Source organism: Phocoena phocoena, chromosome 12 (genome assembly GCF_963924675.1).
Source record: "Phocoena phocoena chromosome 12, mPhoPho1.1, whole genome shotgun sequence".
Taxonomy (NCBI): Eukaryota; Metazoa; Chordata; class Mammalia; order Artiodactyla; family Phocoenidae; genus Phocoena; species Phocoena phocoena.
In genome coordinates, this window is record NC_089230.1 from 9374518 (window position 1) to 9397495 (window position 22978).

At 41.0% G+C, this 22978-nt stretch overlaps 1 protein-coding gene across 1 annotated transcript in view; it reads right to left on the bottom strand.

The window, feature by feature from the left end:
- The window catches only part of SNX9 (sorting nexin 9), a 52342-nt gene that overhangs the window by 27991 nt on the left and 1373 nt on the right, over window positions 1-22978 (bottom strand). The window contains exons 2-5 of the mRNA XM_065888672.1: window positions 21078-21152; window positions 19744-19869; window positions 3662-3827; window positions 1635-1785 (exon numbers count right to left, since the gene is read on the bottom strand). Of these exons, the coding sequence (XP_065744744.1) occupies window positions 1635-1785; window positions 3662-3827; window positions 19744-19869; window positions 21078-21152 (518 nt within the window). The remainder of the gene's footprint in view (window positions 1-1634; window positions 1786-3661; window positions 3828-19743; window positions 19870-21077; window positions 21153-22978) is intronic.

Genomic DNA, 22978 nt, shown 5'->3' on the forward strand with positions numbered 1-22978 from the left:
TAGTCTAGTTAAATAAAAATATGTAGGGTTTAAACGGCTCCCAGCACCACAGAAAGCGAGGGATGCCTCCAAGGTGCAGGTGCATATTAGGACTCCTTCAATTTGGTTTCAACCTAGACTGAAATTTTAGAGCAGAAAGAATTCTTAATTAAAGCCAATCCTTCACTTTAGAGATGAAGAAAGTTGAGTTTGAAACAGGTCATCCAACTTCCCCACGATCATATAGCAAGCCAGAGAGCAAGCATGGAGCAGTGGAAACCACAGGAAAGTGGAGTCAGAGGCCTGGCGCAAGCCAGAACCTCACGAACTAGCTACGAAAATTCAGCTAGCCGTATTTGTCTCACAGGTCCTGCTTCCTCATTTTTAAAATGGGGCTGAGGGATACATTATATTAAAATGGGTTTTAAATATACTTTGTATTTAGGTTTAAAGAACAACTGAGGGTAAGGTACGTCACTACAGACCACACTGAGAACTTCAAATCTCACTTTAAGAAATAGGATACAGTCAATAAGGACTGACTGTACTATGCATGCAACTGAGTATGAAAATACACAATGGAAGAAACTGGACAGAAATGCAGGAGACGTGTGAGCTAAAAGATAACTCATTTAATTACTAGATGGTATTTAAATACTAAATACTAAAGGAGAACTTGCAGGGCTCGTTAAACTTATACACATGTACATCGAGACCTAGAAACTTGGTATCTAGATATATATCAAACATGTTTACAATTTTTTTCCAGACATAGATTATCATTCCTTGATATCTGCTTGGAATCATGAACTTGGAACACTGAGAAAAAGTATGAGTAATTTTAGAAAAACTATTTTAAATATAACTGCTGTAAGAAGAGTACTTGAAGATAAATTGTATGGAAGTCACAAACTACATCTCCTTCAAGCTACACTGGTGTAAACTACAGACGCATCCAGAACTCTCTACTAGGGAATTCCATAGGGCTGTGTCCATATTCACCCTTTCCCACATGCTTTCCTGCTAAGCACTGTTTCTACAAGGACCATTCAAAACATTTTTTAAAAAATATATAAGAATAATCTAAGTGAAAACAAAGTCCTAAACACATTAAACATAGTAGTTGAGAGTGTGCTCAGGAAGCTGAGGGACTGGACTGGAATCCCGACTAGATCACTTACCACCTGTGTGAACTTGGGCAGTTACTTAACCTCTCTGGGCTTCATTTTCCCAGAGAAAACAGAGATTATATGTACCACAAAAGGGATATGAGGGTCGCATGAGAGAATACACACAAACTGCTTTGCACAAAGCCTGGCACATGGTAAAAGATCAATAAACAGTAAAACGTTTAAAAGGAAGCTATCAGGATTATTCTTAGCTCTCCTGTGACATCGGCAATAAAAACCTTAATATGTCATGAGTTAATAAAGGTAAAAAACAGTATTTAGCATATGATTAAATGGAACATATATTTCACTTTAAAATGAAAACAAGTTTTTTAAAAAGAAGCTTCCAAGCTAGGAGCCAAATAAAAAATAAACATGATCAAATCGCACCCCAAGCTTTGTAGATCACTGAAAAGAGAAAAAGCCTCTTTGTATCTTGTATGTTTCCACAGAGTGTTCACGTTGCCCCAACTCCCTTACACCTACTTGTTAAGCGGCAGCTTCATGGAGGAGCTGCCGGCACGGCTGCTTCCTCGCTGGGCACCGCCCGCTTCCGCTGCCTCTGAATCCTTGAAGTAGGGAGAAGACGACTTGGGCTCATCCCAGTCTTCATCCCAGTCATCATCGTCACCAGTTGCTGGAGGTGGGCACAGAAGACCGTCAGTAAAGAAAGACAAAAGAAAGGTGGGATGACTTAATCTTCTGGGGGGGGTCAGGATTAGAATAAAGATGTGAAGAATACAGGCTCTATAGTCAGACAGTTTGGGGGCTTGACGATTCAGCCTTTTAGCGCAAAAGACAAGTTAGAAACAACTTCAAGAGGGCTGTTAGTCCAAGTAACTTCAGATACATGCCAACTATAAAAACACTCTGTGGTATATAGGGAAGGCCTTCTAGAGGCCTATACGTTGATAAATCTAGCTTTATAAACTTGCAACTAAGCAGATCAAATACCCTTTAAGCCAAGAGACTGGGGAGGACAAAAGGGTGATAAGAGTTTTAAAAAGGAATTGTTGGGCTTCCCTGGTGGCACAGTGGTTGAGGGTCCGCCTGCCGATGTAGGGGACGCGGGTTCGTGCCCCGGTCCGGGAGGACCCCACATGCCGCGGAGCGGCTGGGCCCGTGAGCCATGGCCGCTGAGCCTGCGTGTCCGGAGCCTGTGCTCCGCAACGGGAGAGGCCACGGCGGTGAGAGGCCCGCGTACCGCAGAAAAAAAAAAAAAAAGAGGAATTGTTTAACACTACTAATAATAAAGGTGAGAGAAGGACAAGGGGGTGGAGGAGAAAGAGAAAGAAACGAGATAAGTAGTAACTGACCAGCATGAGGAGCCTAATATTCTAACAAGCTCTGCGTCAGATGAGGAGCTGCCAGCTTTCCTCCCTCCCTCCTTTATTCTTCCACTGTTCTGTGCCTCTGTCTCCCACCTCTGATGGCCTGAGGAGTCCCTTTAGCATTAGGCAGGAAATTGCCCTGGGATCTCCGCCCTAAGAGTGCCACCACGAGAAGCCCAGAGACAAATGCCAAAACGAAAAAAAGAAGAGAATAGAAAGTATTAGAAGGATCTGGGCCAAGAGTCCTGGAGCCACGCCAAGTTACTACAGAAGCAGAAGTCAGCAGTCTAGTCTCAACATTTCTACCCAGCCCACGACTCCTGGTCCTGCAGCAGCCCAGCTCCTGTCCATGAGTGGGAACTGGAAACCAGCACCTGTGCCCTTTATGGCTCCTGCATGCAAGTCTCCTGCTGTTTAGCACGTTCAGTTCTTGGCAAAATCTGCTCATCCAGGGATCATTAAAAAATAACGGGTGGATCTCTTAATTTCAGAACAGACATAAATCGCCTTTCTTAATTCCTGAATTGTTTCTCCTTTTAGAAATTCCTCTTTTGCCTCAGTATTTCCATTAAGAAATGGAAACAGGTAGTTAAGGAAAAGACAGAACAGCTACGTTAGAGGTCACAAACCATGTGACCATAGTCAAGGTAGTTAAGGAAAAGACAGAACAGCTACGTTAAAGGTCACAAACCATGTGACCATAAACCACTGAATGTGGCGATGAACCATATTCAATCCATGTGCACATTTTTTGGGCCCAAATGTGTGTTAGTAGCTAAGATTTTAAAGTGGGAAGATGAGATGAAAATCGAGATTTCTACTCTCTCTGGAACTGTGATGGTCCAGGAACACTAGCTCAGTTCTCCTGCAACGGCATCAACCCGCCGGCTAGAGCAGAGCTGCCCACCTCCGTCTTCCGCAGCCCCGCCCCACAGGGCTGCGCTGCTGTTCTGCTTTATGAACCTGGCCCCTGCAAGCGTTTGCATTTGTGACTCCTTGACAGGTAACTGAGAGTGGACTAAAGACCATAACTAAAAACTACCTACATTTTGACCCAGAAAAATAAGTTTGCTATTAGTGAATAAGAGCACCTGAGAACAGTTCCTTTGATTAAATCTATTTTAACTCCGATGCCCTTTAAGGGTGGGTGGGCTCCATCACCAGCAGAGCCCTCTTCCTCACCTGGTCCCTGGTAGGCCTGGGGATGACCAAAGGCAGTGTCCCAATTGTTGGAGGTGTTTCTTTGGGCTGCAGTCCCCTCGGGCTTGGCTCCCCAGCCATCCGAGCTTTCCCAGTTTCCAGATTTGGAAGCATTCCAGGCTGACCAGGGGTCATTGCCACTGCTGACCTGATGTTAGGGGTAAAAAAGGAGAGAGTATTCGTGACTTCTAGAAAGCATTACTCAATTCAGTAGGAATCACATAACAATTGAATTGGGGTGCTGAAAAAACGGATAGAAATTTAAAACAATTTACAATTTAAATAATAAAATTTTAGAAACACGTAGGAAAGCACAAAAGACAGGATCAACCGAATTTTATTGTTAACAGTTTGCCATATTTGCTTAGGAACTTTACAACAGTAACAAAGAAACTCCCTTTCTTTTTCCTTCCCCCAAGTAACTACTTTTCTGAACCTGCTCTCATTCCTGTGCCTGTTCTTATACTTCCACTGCGTATGTAATGGAACATGTAACGTATTCATAAATAACAAATGCTTTGTATTTTTCAAACTGACCTGAACACCACTGTACTGCATGTGTCTCTTTGCAAGCTGTCTTTTTCTTTCACTTAACATTATGTTTTTGAGATTATACTTGCTGGTACGAATATGTTTTATTCACTTTAACTGCTTGATAGTAATCAGCTGTATTTTTAACTGTTTTAATTTTTATTTGAAAAGGTAATATGTTCCCGGTAAGAAAAAAATTCAAATAGTATAAGAAGATATGAAATTTAAAAAATATTCCTACCACCTTAAAATGCCAGTCATTCTCTCAGAGATAATGACTCCTAACAAATTCCTTGTATATACTTAAACATGCCATGCAGAGAGAGCCTTTTTGCTTTTAAACATATTATGTGAGCCCAAATTATACTTTCTGCTCTGCACTTTTCTTTTGTTTTTCTATTTAATAGGCTAAAACATTCTCCTAGGTACAGCAGCACATGGATGACATCATTCTTTTACATGACTCCCCAGAATTCCACTGTATTTATTTCCCATCATCTAAAGAGCATATGCTCATTTATCTCGTTTGCCGTATTTTGCTACTGTAAATAATGCTGCAATGCACAATCTTTCCTCACTTGTCCAATAGATGTATGTGAAATTCCCAGAAGAAAAATTGCTGGGCTAATACAAGTGTGCACTTAGAATGGATAGATTCTGTCAAACTGCTTTCCAAGGAGATTGTACAGTCACATTCCTACACTCCTTCTACACGCCACGGGGTGGTGTCTTGCATAAAATGGGGCTACCATACTCCAAAACTATTTTTAAAATATTTTCTCCCATTATTCCTTAGCATAATTTTATAGTTTGATTATTAATATTATAAAAAAATTTTTGGAATGGGCAATACATGGCACCCAATATCAAAGAGTACTGCAATAGGAGTACCTGTAACCCACCTCTCACCCCTGGCTCACCCAGCCCTGAGGCAACCAGTTTTTTTTTGTTTCCTTAATTTTTAAATTTTAAATCTTCAATCTATATGGAATTGACTTCAGTATATGAAATAATATAGGAATCCAGCTTAATTTTTTCCTGTAGTCATTCTGTTGTCCTGACATCACTTAATGAACAATCCACTTTCCTCCACTGATCTGAAATTCACCTTTATCGTATACTGGACTTGGGCCTATTTCTGGACTCTATTCTATCCTAGTAATCTATTCATACTAGTACCAAGCTAGTCCGGAGTCCACCAGACAGAATACCATTAGTACTTTACCACAACATCTTCTATTGGTTTATTTTTACACGTGAACTTTAGCATCAGCTTCATGTTTTAAAACTAAAACAATCTTTAGTTTTAGCATTAGCATGTTAAGTTTAAAAAATGTGCTGATTTTCATTTGAATCACCTTAAATTTACAGATAAACTCAGGGAAAACAAATAGTGCCTTTAAAATAATTTCAATACTGAATGTATTTATTCAAGAACATGGAATAGCAAATTTTTCTCTTTACTCAAGTCTTCCTTCTCACATAAAAATTTGGGGGTTAGTTAGAGAGAGAGAGACAGAGAGATTGAGATTTGTAAGAAAATTACCCAAACGGCCTCATATACCTCTCTAATGTTTTAGAATGCTATCATGGTTGGTCTTTTTTTCACTCTTCATCAATTGACATACAGGGTGGATAACTGCCTGCCACCTACCAGAAGCATCAAAAACAGTATATGTTTTACAAAAGGAACTATGATTTCATTCTAACATCTCTATACCTCCAAGAAAAATTAATGAAGTTACTAGTGATTCTGCCTGAAGTCAAATATTAATAGCAGAAAGACATTCATCCTTATGACTGTGGATTTCTCGAACATACGGCTGACGGGGAGTTACTCTCAAGCCACTCCAGTGCAGACTGGAAATGAAGGCTGCCGTGCTGAGGGACTGACAATCACGCTTCATTTAAGAGAAGCCCTTCCTTCCATAGTTTTCTTTAAGTAGGGGTGTTTTATTCAGCAATATACACTCTGTGCTCTCCAAACTAAACTATGAGGTTTTGTTTTTAGAATTAAAAACTTCAAAAGGTACAGAAATTTTGGATAGTAAGATGACAGTAAGTACAGGCATTCATTGTCTAGCATTTCTATAAACTACTGAGGAAAAGGAACAGAAGGGTCATAACTAGAACTACAGGATGAGTAAAAGTTCAGCACTGCCATGACAGTAAGATCATGTTAGCAAATTGTCAGAGAAGGTTTTCATCATATTGAGGAAGAAATGGGATGTGGAATTCATCACCAAGTAACCTTAAAAAATTAAAGCTTATTAGGACAGAAACACATAACATGATAGTTCTTTTAAAAACTACTTTGTTTATACATTGTTTACAATAATTGCTATCTTATTTGGTTACGTGTACGATCTTAGCTCTCTGCCTGGGTTATGAAATCCTTGTTGGCAAATCTAATAACTTTGCTTCTCTCTGTTTTTTTTCCTGGAACACTCCTTCTATCTTGTTTCCACTTGACTCCTACTGATAAATCTTTCAAACCCTGACCAACTGGCAATCTCTCCAGCTTCTATCATTGACTTTTTACTCACTCTCTCTCTCTCAGGTGACCTCCAGGGTCCCTCCTCTAATATCAATAACTAACAACCAGCTCACAAAGCCTTCATGGTCTGCTTCTCTCTGAACCCACCCTTCCTGCACTTCGGCCTCTGGCTCCTTTGCTTTCAACTCCCAATAACCCTTCTGTCCCTTAACTGCAGGCATCTGGTCACACAATAGTCCACGCCTCTTCTCTACTTTCTTCGAGCTTTCCTTCAATGTCTTCATCCTTTTCTTTCCCCTCCTTTCAGGGCACCAAACCCCTCCCGATTCTATCAACCATTTTAATTAAAAACTGTTCATTAGACCTCACTGACCACAGAATAGATTCCAAACTCCTTAGGCCATCAATTAAGATCCTAACTTTTCCTTCCATAACGTTGCCTGTCCTCACTACTTGCCACTAACCCTCACTCTGAGCTTCAGCCCGCAGTTTCCCAGACTTTCCTCTGTCCTTGCCTTTGCTCAGGCTCTGCTCTCCATCTGCATGCAAAGGCTTCTACCTCACCTTCCTAGATTCTGGCCCAGTCCCACCCCATGGAGGGCGCTGGCCTCCGCCTGCTGGCTGACATTCAGTCACATCCTTCCACTTTCTCCCAAAGTTAGCCTTCCGTTAGAGTTATTGGCGTATCGGTTAGTCATTCCCAGTAGCAAGTCACGGGGAAACATCTCCCCTAAAAGATTCTCAAAGGGCCTTACATAAAGTGGCGAAGACTCAAATTTTTTATTTTTCTTAAAGTGGCTAACTGTGATCCTCTTGGTCATTTGTATGAAGTAGGTATTATTCTAATAATAATAGATTATTATATCTATGATTCTTTAGATATGCACCTAACCTTCATAACATTACTATTATTTCACAAAGAGGGAAATCAGATTTTCCTCATGTATACTGACTTGAGTCTCTTCTAGGAAAATAACCACTGTGGACGACCACAGAATAAGTGATTTTCGGCACTGCCATACGCTCTTAAAATAACAGTGCCTTCCCAGTTATGAAAGCTTATCAGTACCCTGTAGAAAAGCTGCAAGATGCTGACAGGTACAGATGGACAGAGGGACGGACATATGTGTGATGAAGAACAGTAATATGTTAATGGTAAAATCTAGAAGGCGCGTATATGATTATTCGCTATGAAATTCACTTAACTTTCCTATGCTTTAAGTTTTAGCAAATGTTGGAAAATCCAACAAACAAAACTTGCACATACAAACATCGTCTTCTGAACTCCATAAGGATGCATGCAAGGGACAAGAGAAGGTCTGTGCCCATCAGGCTCACCAGTGATTTCTTGTTGCCTATGAACATGCGGCCTACACGTAGTAAGTGTTTAGTAAATTACTTGCTAAATTAAACCACTCACAAACACTCACGTGTTTGTCTGGATCTCTATTATGAATGGATTTTCACCTGCCTTGCACTGGAACTGGCTGACTATGTCTGACTTGCCCCCTAACTCCCACTCTAACTAAATTAAATACTCCCTAATGCCAGAAGCAATGTAGTCAACACATTTGCTCATTTAGCACTCTAATTTTTTTTTTTACATCTTTATTGGAGTGTAATTGCTTTACGGTGTTTCGTTAAGTTTGTGCTGTATAACAAAGTGAATCAGCCATATGCATACACATGTCCCCATATCCCCTCCCTCTTGCGTTTCCCTCCCACTTTCCCTATCCCAACCCTCTAGGTGGTCACAAAGCGCTATGCAGCTGCTTCCCACTAGCCATCCATTTTACATTTGGTAGCGTATATATGTCAATGCTACTCTCTCACTTCATCCCAGCTTACCCTCCCCCCACCGTGTCCTCAAGTCCATTCTCTACGTCTGGCACTCTAAATTTAAAAGCTATCCTAACCTCATAAGACAAAACAAAGAAATACATTTACATTGTCTTTACATCATGAGACAATCTAAATGTATCCGCTGAAAGGAGCCTGTAGAGCAGAAAGACAGAGAACGGAGTCTGAGTGGCCATGGAGGGGTGGGGAGAGAAGGGTATTCCTGAGATAATCGTAGCAAAGCTATGCATCTTACAAATACATAATATGGGGTAAAAGGGGGCAAGGATAAGAACATTGGTCCACTGGTTGAATTTTAAATCCCTTACGAAACTGTAGAAATTTGACTGACATAAATTTCTCATGGGTGCAACAGTTAAGAGCTGAAGCTCTAGAGGCTGTCTATCTGGGTTTGAATCCCAGCTTTACCACTTACTAGCTGTATGAACTTGGGCAATGTACTCCATCTCTTAGTTTCCACTCTTATAGAACCGATATAACATCATAAACTTCCTCATAAGATTTCTGTAGGAATTCAATGACATAATGCATATAAAGCACCTAACAATATCTGGCACGTGGTATGCGTTCAGTAGTGGTTATCTTACTACACGGGGGCTCATCTAGAGTATACAGAGAAGAATGAAGACTGGTAATCTTTGAGTAAATCCCCATTAGTTTATGCTTTAAAGGAAAAGATCAGTTATATTTCCAAATGGCTTCAATGACAGATCACATTAATAGAGAAACTTTTGATTAAATAAGTGATTATAGGCACTTAGGATACTTTCTATTTTAGCCAAAGATCTGTTTCCTTCAGATACATGAGAGAAAGAGGAAGAAGACAGAACTGTTTTGCCATGAAGTTCCAAAGCAACTCATAATTCTTGGGGGTCTTGGCACATTTTCTGTGTGCTAAATGGTGAGATCTTGCTTTTCTTCAAAGCCTAACCCCCACTGCAACAAACTGAGCTACACAATGATTTGGTTTAATGATCCTTCGGCCTCTGACTTCTTCGCCGTCAATTTCAAGAACCCCTTTTGTCCCTCACCTGCAGACATTTGGTCGCACAATAATGCATTATGTTCCTCCGCTAAGGTTTCAAACTCTGAGGGAGCTCTCCTATCCTCTTCTCCCAGCCCCCACCCCTCCTTTCTACTGAGCAATGTCATCATTCTCTTCTTTCCCCACCTTTTACGGTACCAAAGCCAACCAGACTCTGTAAACTCCGTGATTAAAAGTCCTTCATTAGACCTTGCTGTCCATGGAATAAATCCATCAATCGAGTCTCATCAAAAGTCTCCAAAGTATAAATCCCAATTGCCCTTCCAACTCCTACGTGTGCCACATTCTATGTTGCCATGCCCCCAAGAAGAGCTTTAGTAAGATACTTCAGCTGAAACAATCACCTCACTTGGGGAAAAAAGGATTACTTCTAGGGGTTTTAAATGTTTATTTCCTCTTTCATTCAAGTTTGAATTTTACCTTATTTACGGAAGAAGAAGGAGAAGGAGAAGATGAAGAAGGTGGTGATTGGCTGAGACTTTCAATACAACCGATCTGAGCCAAAATATCCACCTTAAAATAAAAAAAGGTGCTCGGTAAACGAAGGGGAAAAAAAGAGTATATACCAAAGCTAACAACAGCAAATGCACAGCAGGGCTAAGTTCACCAGAAAACTCCAGCATGCCACCCATGCACCAAGATTACATGCAAAAAGCAAAGCCCCTACTGTATAGTAGTGGTTTGTCTTCAGTGCATTAGTATATATTCTGAAGACTCTTGCTGTCATAACACAGTGTCACTGAAGCACTAAAAATAATTATAAGCAGCATAGAAGGAATGGAACAAATATCATGCAAGTCATACAGCCAATGAAAAAGACTCCAGAGGAAAAACACAGCCAAGCTTTTAAAAATGTTAGAATGTTGAACCAGGGCTTTCAAAGCCACCAGACATGTGAGATGAGCAAAGCTTCCTGGAACCACAGAGCCACGGAGAACCTACCAAGACCGGCTAAGAGCACAGAACAGCCCACGAGGTTTTGAACTCTGTGTGCTCCTGAGCTGACTGGCTTGGCGTGCAGTGTCAGCATGAGAACAGATAACTGATACACCCTGTGGAGCTAGGCAATGGCCAAAGCAGCATCGCTATTAGGAGGACAACCTTGGAGCCCAATTTCCAGGCTTCGAATCCCAGCTCCACAACTATCTAGTAGGGAAGTCACTACTATTAACATTTATATAGTGTTACGAGAATGCACTTTTCATGTACAACTTTCTTGTGAAGAAAGTTGTACCATTTGTAGATGTAAATAAACTTGTTTTTGGAAATCAACTAGTAATACACAAAGAAGACAATCAAGATGGAGTAACTGGGATCCAGTTTACGTTTCCACTTAAAACTAAAAAAGACAAAATATATGAAGTTGTCTTCAAATCATTAGACGTCAGGCAATAAAGGACCTGACCTCTGCCTAGAGAGACTTTCCAGGCCATGGATCAGGGACGGGGAACCCATGCAGAGACCACTGGTCTCTGTGAATTAAGAAGACAGAGCTGGGAGTCTGGGGCAGAGTACTGAGAAGCAGAAAGCTGCACAGAGACCTCCGGAGATGAGTGGGGGACGGGACGGGACGCCAGGCCTTAGGCTGAGTACTGATCAGTGGATGCACGTGAGGGAGCTGCCATATGAAAGGTTAAGTAACAACCCCTTAGTAGGGTGGTTCTCACCAGCCAGAATGGAAAACTTCATGACTCATAAGGGTGACAGCAGGTACAGCACTGAAAAGGCTTTTGCTTCAACAGAGAGGCAAAAATATCCCTAGACTGAGCATTGCTCTGGTCCCACTCTAAAAAGCTTAAACTGAAAGAATTAAACTGTTTCTAAGTAACTTTCTTTTAAAGAAAAATAAAACAAAACAAAACACTAGTCTGCAACTGCTGACCACAAAAATGATAGGTATGGTTTTGTTATATTTTGCTACTTTGTTGTTACTTTGCTTCTTATACAAATCCTTGGGCCACCAGGATGAGTAAGAATCAAACTCTTACTTCTGACAACAGGCATCAACGAAAATGCAGTAAGACCTGGGCAAGGGCCTGTTTGGAAACAACAGTCAGATCGACTTGATTCACTGGTTTCCCAGTATGTTCTGCTGGTTTCAGGCGAAATAAGTTCTTCTGGTTTCCCAGTTCTTCAAGACATGGTCTAAGAAGAACTTTCACTGCACACGTCATGAGACAACACTGGGAGAGGCTGGGGGCAGATGGAGAGACGGGCAACAGATGCCTTTATTTCTCTCTGTGCCCACTTGAACTAGTTCAGACTTCAAGGGTGATCTAGGTCTGAGAATTAATGAGAAAGATAACTTATATTTCATCAAGGTTGCCTTCTGTTTGGCGTTCTACCAAACCAGCAAACAAGAGCACAAAGAATACATAAAGGTTCAAAAGATACTGATGAGTAGGTAGAGCTCCCGCTGCCCACCTGGTTCCTTACAGAGGATGCCCAAAGTTCAATACAGGTCAACACGGACCATTCGGTTTGACAAGTCTACCAGGTAAGAAGAGCTGCAAATCATGGGCTCACTACCTTGCGTATTATCATCTCGGGGGAAAGGCTCTGGAAGCATCATTCGAGGGCCCACCTTATCACCACACAAGGAAATCCTCAGTCACATACATCTACACCCTATCGGTTATGTTGCTATGGCCGATTACACTGCCATTCCCTAATATATACGCTTGGAAGGAAAGAAGGAGGGAAGGAACTTCCAGAGTAAGACTTTGGCCAGGGATAAACAACAGAAATGAATGGAAAGTTACTGGTTTTGTGAAAGCTGAGGTTATTATGTTTTTGTTTGTTTTTTGAACCTTATCTGCATGACTGAGGCATAACTGTCTTTATCTGACATTTCTCATTCACGAAATGTTTAATAACCATGTGCCAACTGTGTTAGGAAGTGGGACTAGAAAGCCAATAACGTGATTCCTCTATAAACCGAGAACATTTCAATCAGTTTCTGACAAAGGTTTCTCGTTCTCAAAAAGGCCTACAGAAGGTATTAAATTGTCTTATGTGAAAAGCCTAATTATTTCAGCTCAAAATACAGACAGAATTTGTAGAATTTCCTATTTTGTTATTTATAGATCTTTTGCTAAAAGCACATCATCTAATTCTACAGAGGAACCTCTACTGATTTCAAAAAACCCCTTATAGAAATATAAAACTTGTACATTCTTTAAAAAGTAAGGCTCGATCACAACAACAGATTAAATTAATTTGTAGCCAGTCACATCAATACTACTGACTGGAAATTACTTCCCAAAAAGCTTAAATGACTTAACAGATCCTTTATTAATTCACATTCTGAACCCACAGATGACAATTCCAGGTATTTATTTTTTAAATAGAGAAAACTAAAAGAATAAAATTTGCCTTAAAAAATGGAAAATATTTGTACTAGCTTCGAGAATTTACTTATTTTTTCAGCACAAAGTTTTTAAACAGGTAGCTTTATGTGCCAAACAGGATGATGCTATAAGTAGCAGAAGACAATTTGATAGATCGGTCTAATAAAGGTCCACGTGAAATGGGCTTTTATAGACATTCCTCTGATGATGGGTTGGGCGTATAACAATGCTGACTGGCCCTTCACCAGGGCAGTTATAAGGTAAAAACAAAACAAACCCTTTGCTTTTGTCATTTGTTTCCTGTTAGATAAAGCCAAATAGCAACAAAACATCCTAAAAAATAAATTTCGCCAGTGTGTATTTTTGAATGGGTCCCAGATGCACAAAGCTGTCTTATGTAAGGCAAGGGTCTGGGATCAGGAAAGCGTGGAAGGTTAACATCACCAGCCCAGTTCAGTTTTGAAGAAAAATGTCAACAAATCCTGTATACAGATGTGCACAACCCTCCTTACAAAGCCCTGTCACTGAGTAAAAGGGGTTCCTGTGTGGCGGGGAGAGGGGGTGGGGAAATGGAGAGAACCTTCGCAACAGGGGCTTTGTAAAGAGAAAGTCTCAGTAAGCAATTAGGAGAAGTCCACAGCATTACAGACCTTATTTGAGATAATGAAATAATAAGCCTTTGTGAAGGTTTCTTTTGCTGATTTATTTATTTATTTTAACATCTTTATTGGGGTACAACTGCCCTACAATGGTGCGTTAGTTTCTGCTCCACAACAAAGTGGATCAGCTACACATACACACACGTTCCCATATGTCCTCCCTCTTGCATCTCCCTCCCTCCCACCCTCCCTATCCCACCCCTCCAGGCGGTCACAAAGCACCAAGCCGATATCCCTGTGCCATGCGGCTGCTTCCCACTAGCTATCTACCTTACGTTTGGTAGTGTATATATGTCCATGCCTCTCTCTCGCTTTGTCACAGCTTACCCTTCCCCCTCCGTGTCCTCAAGTCCGTTCTCCAGTAGGTCCGCGTCTTTATTCCTGTCTTACCCCTAGGTTCTTCATGACATTTTTTTTCCTTAAATTCCATATATATGTGTTAGCATACGGTATTTGTCTTTTTCTTTCTGACTTACTTCACTCTGTATGACAGACTCTAGGTCTATCCACCTCATTACAAATAGCTCAATTTCGTTTCTTTTTATGGCTGAGTAATATTCCATTGTATATATGTGCCACATCTTCTGATTTATTTTTAAATGGACTACAAAATGGCCTAAAAATGGACTTTTTTTTGAGAAATGCGAAAGCAAAACGTAGTTCCAACATAAAATTACTATTTCCTTCCTCATTCCTTAATAAATAAAAGTTTCTTCATAACAAATACCATCACACTGAAAATCTCTACATAATCAAAAAGATGTTATGTCCCTAAATACTCACTTAACTTTGAGCATTTGTTTAATATCCAAACTGTTAAAAATAATTAACCCCCTACTAAGTACCACGTATTGTTCTAAACACTTCAGAACTTTTTTCCATTTACTCTTTCCAACAATTCTTTGAGGTCTTACAGATGAGGAAACTGAGGCACACAGAAGCTAAGAAGCTCACCGTGAGTCACACAGCAAGTATGAGATCTGGGAATAAAATCTAGGCAAGGTCTGGGATTAAAACCGAGCGTTTTCCTGCCCTTACACATCTAAAGGATGCAGGACACTCCTATCAATAACTATGGCTCACAAAGGCACTCAAGGTTTTAAAGTGGAATGAAAAAGAGATCATAGAAAAAAAGCAACCTTTCAGAGAAACAGAAATGGGAAAGTCAGGAAGAGAAACTAGATTTGTGGGGAAATAATGAGTGATTCTGTTCATGCAGAGTCTGAGATACAGAGGAGACAGGCAGATAGCGATGCTGAACAAGAAGCTGGAGACTGAGCAAACTGCAGAGAAAATTCAACATTGGAGAGATATTTCTAAGGGAATCTTCTGCACGGTTAGAGAGGGTAGAAGAAGGAGACAGGTTGGAACAAAAAAGGGTAAGTGGATTGAGATTGTTCCATGGACAGGGAAGAGGTGAAAAAAGAAGGAAATATTTCTTAAATGTCTTCCGTGAGTCTGACACCACTTTATACCAGTGGCCTGGTCCTCCGATAGTTCAGGAAGCAGCCACGACTCTTACGAAGTGGAGCCAGACTGTCAACCCAGCTCTAACACCAAACGTTACACCAGGCTTCCCACCGCACCAACCCACATGGAGAGGGGGAAGGATGGGATGAGAAACCGTGAAACAGAAGAACAGAGATATAGCCAAGGGCAACTGGGATACAGTGTGATAAAGAAAGCAACAAGAATTTTAACAAAAGGAGAAGCAGCTTATTCCAAGTGTGTACACCTTTCTAGTTTAAAAAGCATAGAAAAATAAATCCCTCAAGTCAAAAACCTTCAGATAAAACATCTAGGTTTATACAACTTTCAATTAATGTTTAAGCCCCATTGTTCTTTTAAAGGTACAAACAAAAACATCCCATTAATTTCTCAAAAGTAAGTTCTGCAAAGAGGCAGTAATCTAAGAGTCTTTAAAAAGATCTACACTGAGAACCTTTTCATAATCAATGATATAATTTAAACACTAATAGCTGGGAGAAAACCCAAATGAGGACGGCTATTAACACATGTTTGGTAATAATGTCTGAGATTCATTTCCACCAGCGGGTTAATTCATTCTAGCGGCACAGCTACTAACAGGAAATGCTCCTGAAACTGCAAAAAATCAGATAAATGACTAATAATGAAACCAGTAATAACCACTAAAAACCATTCTTCTTTTCTAAAGGTACTGCAATAGCTGTCCTCATCCAACTTAAAATCTGTAATAGAAAAAAAAAACAAGAACCTGACTCATTTCTTGGATATCCTTCAATAATTTTTCTACACAATTTGCATCTGTGGTGTGTATATATTTAAACACAATAAAGATAACATTACACATAGTGATATGCCTTTTTAAAAGCCCATTCATCCATATCTGTATATCTGAAGCTACCCTCATTCTTCTAAAAGCAGTCCTGCTTCCCATGGTGTGGCTGTCCTGTAGTCTATCTGACCAGCTCCTACGGATGAGGCACACATTCTACGCTTTGCTGTTATAAGAGTGCTGCAGGAAACCTCTTCTCCTGCCCAGATGGCTGTGTTCGGAGAGTAGAGCTGTAAGATCAACTCAGAGTGCTGGGTCAAAGAGTAGATGCACCTCAAATTTTAATATATATTATCAACCTGTCCTCCAAAAAGCTTCATCGATTTATCCTTTACCAGCTTCATACCAGAATGCCTATTTGAACACGCCTTTCTTCACACTAGGAGTGAAAACATTTTGATTCTCTGCTAATTTGATAGAAGAACTTCAAAATGAGCATTTTCCTATGTTTATTGGCTCTTCGTATTTCTTTTCCAATGAAAAATCTGTTCATATCCTTTGCCCATTTCTTCTGAGTTGTTTACCTTTTTCCTACAGATTTACAAGAGTTCTTTGTATATTAACAGAATTAGCTGACATCTCTGGCATGTTAGAAATTTTTTTCCTAGTTGAATATTACTTTTTAAAAAAATTTTTATTTATTTATCTTTGGCTGTGTTGGGTCTTCGTTGCTGCATGCGGGCTTTCTCTAGTTGCGGCGAGTGGGGGCTACTCTTCGTTGCGGTGTATGGGCTTCTCACTGCGGTGGCTTCTCGTTGCAGAGCACAGGCTACAGGCGTGTGGGCTTCAGTAGTTGTGGCACGCGGGCTCAGTAGTTGTGGCTCACGGGCTCTAGAGTGCAGGCTCAGTAGTTGTGGTGCACAGGCTTAGTTGCTCCGCGGCATGTGGGATCTTCCTGGACCAGGGCCCGAACCCGTGTCCCCTGCACTGGCAGGAGGATTCTTAACCACTGCGCCACCAGGGAAGCCCCTTACTTTTTGACTTAAATATATCAATTCTTTCCTTAATGGCTGCCAGAAATTGTGCTGTGCTTAGAAAGACCTTCTATATTCCAAAGTTAATGAAAGAAAATGTTACCTATATTTTTTCCAAGTACTTAAAAAAATAAAACAGCTCTATCATTTTTCAAATTAAATTGTTCCAACACATTTAAAGAATAGTGCATTATACTCCTTTGACATTTACAGCTCTAGTCTATACCTCAGCCAAGTGGCTGGACTGTGTTTTACAGGTAAAGGGTTCCCTTACATACTAGAAAGGAAAGAAAAAGATCATAATGGGGGTTGGGATGATGCATCAACATTATCTACCTCTACACCAGTCACTGCACTTACCTCTGTGATTGCTCAGTAAGAAGCTAGAACCAGAAGGTACCCCAAGCAACCTGAAATTAGGAGTTTTAAGAAAAACAAAAGGAAGTGCTATTTTACATATTAAGTTATAAATAAATGTATGAACTAATTACTGTGAAATGCAGTATAGCTTAAAAATACAAAGTCAGTGAAGACTCAGACAAATTAAAAAATAACAGGCTCAAAATAAGTTATTCAAGAACATCTGCAGACGGATGTAACCTTTTAGAGAGATCTCTCTAAAAAGATATGGTTTAAAAGATACAACAGTCAGAAAGTTGGATAACCAGTAGCTGAATGTGAGGCTTTAACCTGCCTGTGCAGGAAGAAGGCCAAACTGAAAACAAGTGGTGCTGAGGAGACTCAAGGGATACTGACTAGAGTGTACACAGTGTACCGAGCTGAAGGGGGGCCCTGCCCGCCTGACGGCAGAGAGGAGAGGCCTGGCTCCTCTGACACACTTATCTCCAAATAAAACTGTCCTCTGGGAACTAACACAACGCCAGACTAACTAGAAAGGCCCAAGAGGCATAGCCCTGGAACAAAAATAGTATTTTCTTACTGACATTCAGAAAATGAAATAACGGGCAAACCTGACAGCCACATTTTTAAAAGCTGCCAATTAATAATGGTATTTATAAAACGTACCACAGTTTTGGCCCATTTAAGTTGTTCTCACATCCCGGATAACTGAGAGCACAGACGGCTGCTGAAAATATTTTTATTCAAATGCTTTAATTCATTCATTATGGTCATGCTTTCTGTATTTTGTTACTCCTTGTTTTGGTTCATTTTTTCCTTTGCTTTCAAAGGATCTGATTAGATTTAATGTCAGATTGGATTAGTAAAACCTAACCTTAAAAAAAAGTCGGTTATATTTTCTTCAAAATAACCTGGAAGAAAAAAATTACACTTATGCTGATCAGTTTATATTGTTACATTTAAATACTGAGGAGTCTTCTTCATAACATAAAATTTGAGCCTGACTTTGAATTTGTGTTTATGAGCTAAAGTACTTCAGTCTACCTTGAGATATTTGAAACAGGTCCCCGAATTAAAATAAGATGAATATTCCCATTTTTTGTTTCCTTCTCTTATTCTACGATCATCTCATTATAATTCCCCTTTATTGAAATGCCATTTTTACTTAATGCAAACCCTTTCACTGATGTTTTTGTAAAACTCAGTGACTCTCAGCTGGGTTGACTTTGCGCATTTGGCAACAACTGGAGACAATTTTGGTGACTGGAACCAGGGTTGGGGCAGTGGTGGGGGGAGGCGGGGAGAGCGGTGAGTGCAGGCCGGAGACGCAGCTAGTCATCACAGGGAGGGAGCATCAGGCCCCAAACGTTAACAGCTCCCAGGCTCAGAATCCCTGGTAAAACATCAAGTGAGGCTTAACTACTATTTCGTCACCCTTTATCGTAACGGGGGTTGGGATGATGCATCAACATTATCTACCTCTACACCGGTCACTGGCCAATATTCTTAGGTATTACAGATTAACAAAATATAGGAGAATGCTCAACTCTGGTGATAACCTCGCCTCTGAATTTTAAATATCTGAGCCAGACAATGTGTAATTTAGGATGTCCACAAAAGCTATTTAAAAATGTATAAAATCTGCAGTTAACATATGGTAACAGTACTTTGAAAAACTCTCTAAAAGGTTAAGATATAAATATTCTGTAAGCAAATAATCATAAGTGATATGATTATTAGGCTTTACCTAATTTAAAGCCTTTTATGTAGTTAAAAATGTCAAGAAGTAACATCTCCTGAAGCCCATTCATTTCTAAAGATGTAGGAGGCAATAACACTTCCATATCCATCTTCTCAATTTTCTTACAGACACTGGCTCTGGATAATCATTGAGCAATAACCGAACCAGGCAGAGTCACCTAAACAGGTCAAATTCCTTAAAATTACTGTGAACTTGCAGCATAGTTTTCTCAAATTAGCCCACTCTTCTAAGTTTTCTAGAAGCAGTACCATAACGGTACCAACTGCTAGATCTCCAGCCACTTTTACATGCACTGCATCTGCAAGGGGGGGCTCGAGCCGAGAGTGCAAGCAACGTGCCAAGGTCACAGAAATCAGGTCCTGTTCCAGCCAGACCGTTGACCCTGACCGCTGCACCTCAGCAGAGGACCCTTTTCCTTCCTTGCCCTCAAGTGAGAGGATATTCGCAATCTATGGGGTCTGCATTCATACCATGCCAGACTTTTACAAGCAACTCTCAATGAACACCCCGCCTTCTGGTTAATCATCAACTCTAAAAACAGTGTTTGTTAAAACCCAGCAAGAAATGCCACACGAATAACACGTGAACAGCTACTTTGTTTATGCTGTCAGGGAATGGCAATAGCTATAATGCAGCACAAGCTCTCACAAACGTGCTTTGCTCTCAGTAGAGCCAGTCGCATCCAGCAGGATGACGGAGTGAGATTTACCTGGTTGTTACTGCTGGCAGCTGATGAACCGGCTTGAGCTGTACTTGCTGAGAGGGAATCGAGGAAGGCTTGGTCAGCCACTGAATTTCCACACGAAAACTGATCTTTTCCATCACTGGGCAGAATCTGAACGTTAGAAAGAACCACAGTTATCTTCATAGAGTTATTTCAGAGTTAGAGCCCCTGAGGGCAAGCAAGAACTGTCAACTAATATGGAAAAGGGATTTCTATTCTTAAAGAGTAAGCAAGCCCAAGAAGATGTCATAATTCCTTTCTGTCAGTATGCAGAATTCTAGAAATGCAACTAACGCCAGTATCAACTTAAATGCTCCCGTTTTCCTCATTCTTGTTAATTTTTAGGATCCTGAATGCACAGTGCACAGAGGTCAAACACGACATAAACATGAGACACGTGGACTGGGTTCAGGGGCCTGGGAACCCTCTGAATCTGTCTGGAAAAGGTGGGGTGTCTGAGATTTCATCAGATTCTCCGGAGTGTTCAAAACTCCCCCAGCCAACTCTCAGAAGCAACAGACAGCCTTCCCATTCTGCAGGCAGTGCCCAGCACACATCCTCCCAGGGCACTATTTCTCTCTACTGGAGGGGAGCTCAAGGCAACTTTGTTCTTGATCTCACTCCGACTTTACTCACAGGGCACCAGACAGCCTTAGTTTCTTTCTATCACCCAGGATGAGAGGCAAGCTCACCACATGCCCAGGACTCAGCTCAGTGATCTCTGGACAACCAGCAGGGGGTGCCAGGAGGCTGACTCAGAGAGGGTTTGTCAGCTGAGGGGGTGTGCCCCAGGCAGGGAGGGCTCATTCAGGGGCTGTGCACTATCCTTGGCATCTATCACAACAGAGCTTAAACCAGGCAATAGCTCACAGCAGCCCATCCAAGACCCTTCGTCCTTGGGAATGGGAGAAGGAACTGAGAGAGATGTCCTAAATTAGCACAGGGAGAAGACAGCTACTTCAAACAGCCTGCTGTTTAAACTTTGTGAATCAATTCTACAGTAAACAGTACTGTAGGCAGCAGCTACTACACAATATTAGCAAAGGGAAAAATAGAGACTTTTATTCAGAATAATTAAAAGTTGCTATCCTTGGAGGAAGGATCTAAATATTTAGAGTCACTCTTTGGAGCCTAAGTCTACAGGTAATATTTCTTCTTGGTTCTACTTCAATGTATTTTCTACATTTTATATAATCAGCATGTATCACTCTTACAATGGAATTTTTTCATTATCTTCCAGTCCTGTCCTTTAAGTTGATAATTCACAAAAACATATATGACGACCAGATTTAATTAATAAATGACAGTTAAGCCCTTACCTCAACGTAGTCTGTGGGAACAAGCCCTCGTTCTCCTTTGCTGTTTCTTCCTTCCAGCCATCCTCCACCAACATCCTCAAAAAGGTTGAAAAAAAAAAAAAAAGATTATAGTTGGAATTTCCTGCAGTTTTTTTTTTTTTTTTTGGCGGTACGCGGGTCTCTCACTGTTGCGGCCTCTCTCATTGCGGAGCACAGGCTCCGGACACGCAGGCTCAGCGGCCATGGCTCACGGGCCCAGCCGCTCCGTGGCACGTGGGATCTTCCCGGACCGGCGCACGAACCCGTGTCTCCTGCATCGGCAGGCGGACTCTCAACCACTGCGCCACCAGGGAAGCCCTCCTGCAGATATTTTGCTCTGGGAATTGTTATACATAAAAAAGCAGGGACTTCCCTGGTGGCACAGTGGTTAGGAATCCGCCTGCCAATGCAGGGGACATGGGTTCGAGCCCTGGCCCGGGGGGATCCCACATACCGCGGAGCAACTAGGCCCATGCGCCACAGCTACTGAGCCTGCGCCATAGAGCCCACGTGCCACAACTACTGAAGCCCAGGCGACTGGAGCCCGTGCTCCACAACAAGAGAGGCCAGCACAATGAGAAGCCTGCACACCCCAGTGAGGAGTGGCCCCCACTCGCTGCAACTAGAGGGGGCCCACATGCAGCAACCAAGACCCAACGCAGCCAAAAATAAATAAATACATTTATTTTTTTTAAAAAGGTAATTAACATTAACCTTTTCATTCCTGCAGAGCTAACGTTGTTCAAATTTTTAAATTCTTAAGCCTTCTCTTTACATCAGAAAATGATATAATCTAAAAAGAAAACTCAAACTTGAACAACCGATCAAAGACTGAAAAACAGTCTATTAATAGAATGCCATCATTTTGTAGTTCCTTTCTATTTACTGGTCTGTGGTAGATCACAAAAATGGTTTGCAGCTCTGACTGTCAAGAGGTAGAATGCAAAGGGGTAGAGGCAGAATGCACACCCCTACTTCTAGAATCTGGGCTGTCCTTTGTGACCTCTTTGGCCAACAGAATGAGGCGGAGATAATATGGGGTGAGTTCAGAGCTGGCCTCTAGAAGCTTTGTATACTTCAGCTCGCTCTTCTTTCCAAAAGAGCTACTATGAGGATAAATTTGAGTTGCCAGATGATGACAGAGACAAGGCCCAATCTCCCCGTTGCCCCACCCAAAGCCAGCTAACCCCCAGCAGGAGAAATGCCAGACAGATGGGGCCATGTTGGAGTACTCTGCCCCAGCCCTGCACTGGGTGACTGCAGACCCACGGGCGAGCCCAGGTGAGGAGAACCACCCGCTGACTTGTGGATTCCCGAGCAACAACCATCGATTATTTGTTTAAGCCGCTAAGCTTTGGGATTGCCTGTTGTTTAGGAAAACTAACTGGTCCATACTCCCTTAGCTCTCCTGGATAAGTAATATTAATAAACGAAATATCAATAATAACATACTCTATAACAGGATTCCCAGTTTTCAATGTTACTTCAGCAAAGTCCTACTTTTTCCTCTTAAAATAGTAAGGGTTATCTTAAATTCATAAATCATACCCTAATCAGTTAATACCTACCTGAATCTAGATGACATATTCTTTTTAAAAGTCATTTTAAGCCACAACTTTGTCCATTTCTTGACCACAACAGCAACTTAAATACTATTTTACCAAGAAATGAAGAATGCTTCTTCATTTAAAAAAAAAAAAATCAATAGTAGATAAAAGAACCTTTAATCTCTTCTATGATTAAAAATAGAACCTATTTACTTATATATACCTGGCATATTATATAAAACTACATATACTTTTTCTAACCAGTAGTTTTTTTTTTTAATCTAAAACATACAAAATAGGTCTAAAAAAATACTATCAACATTAAGGAACCACAAT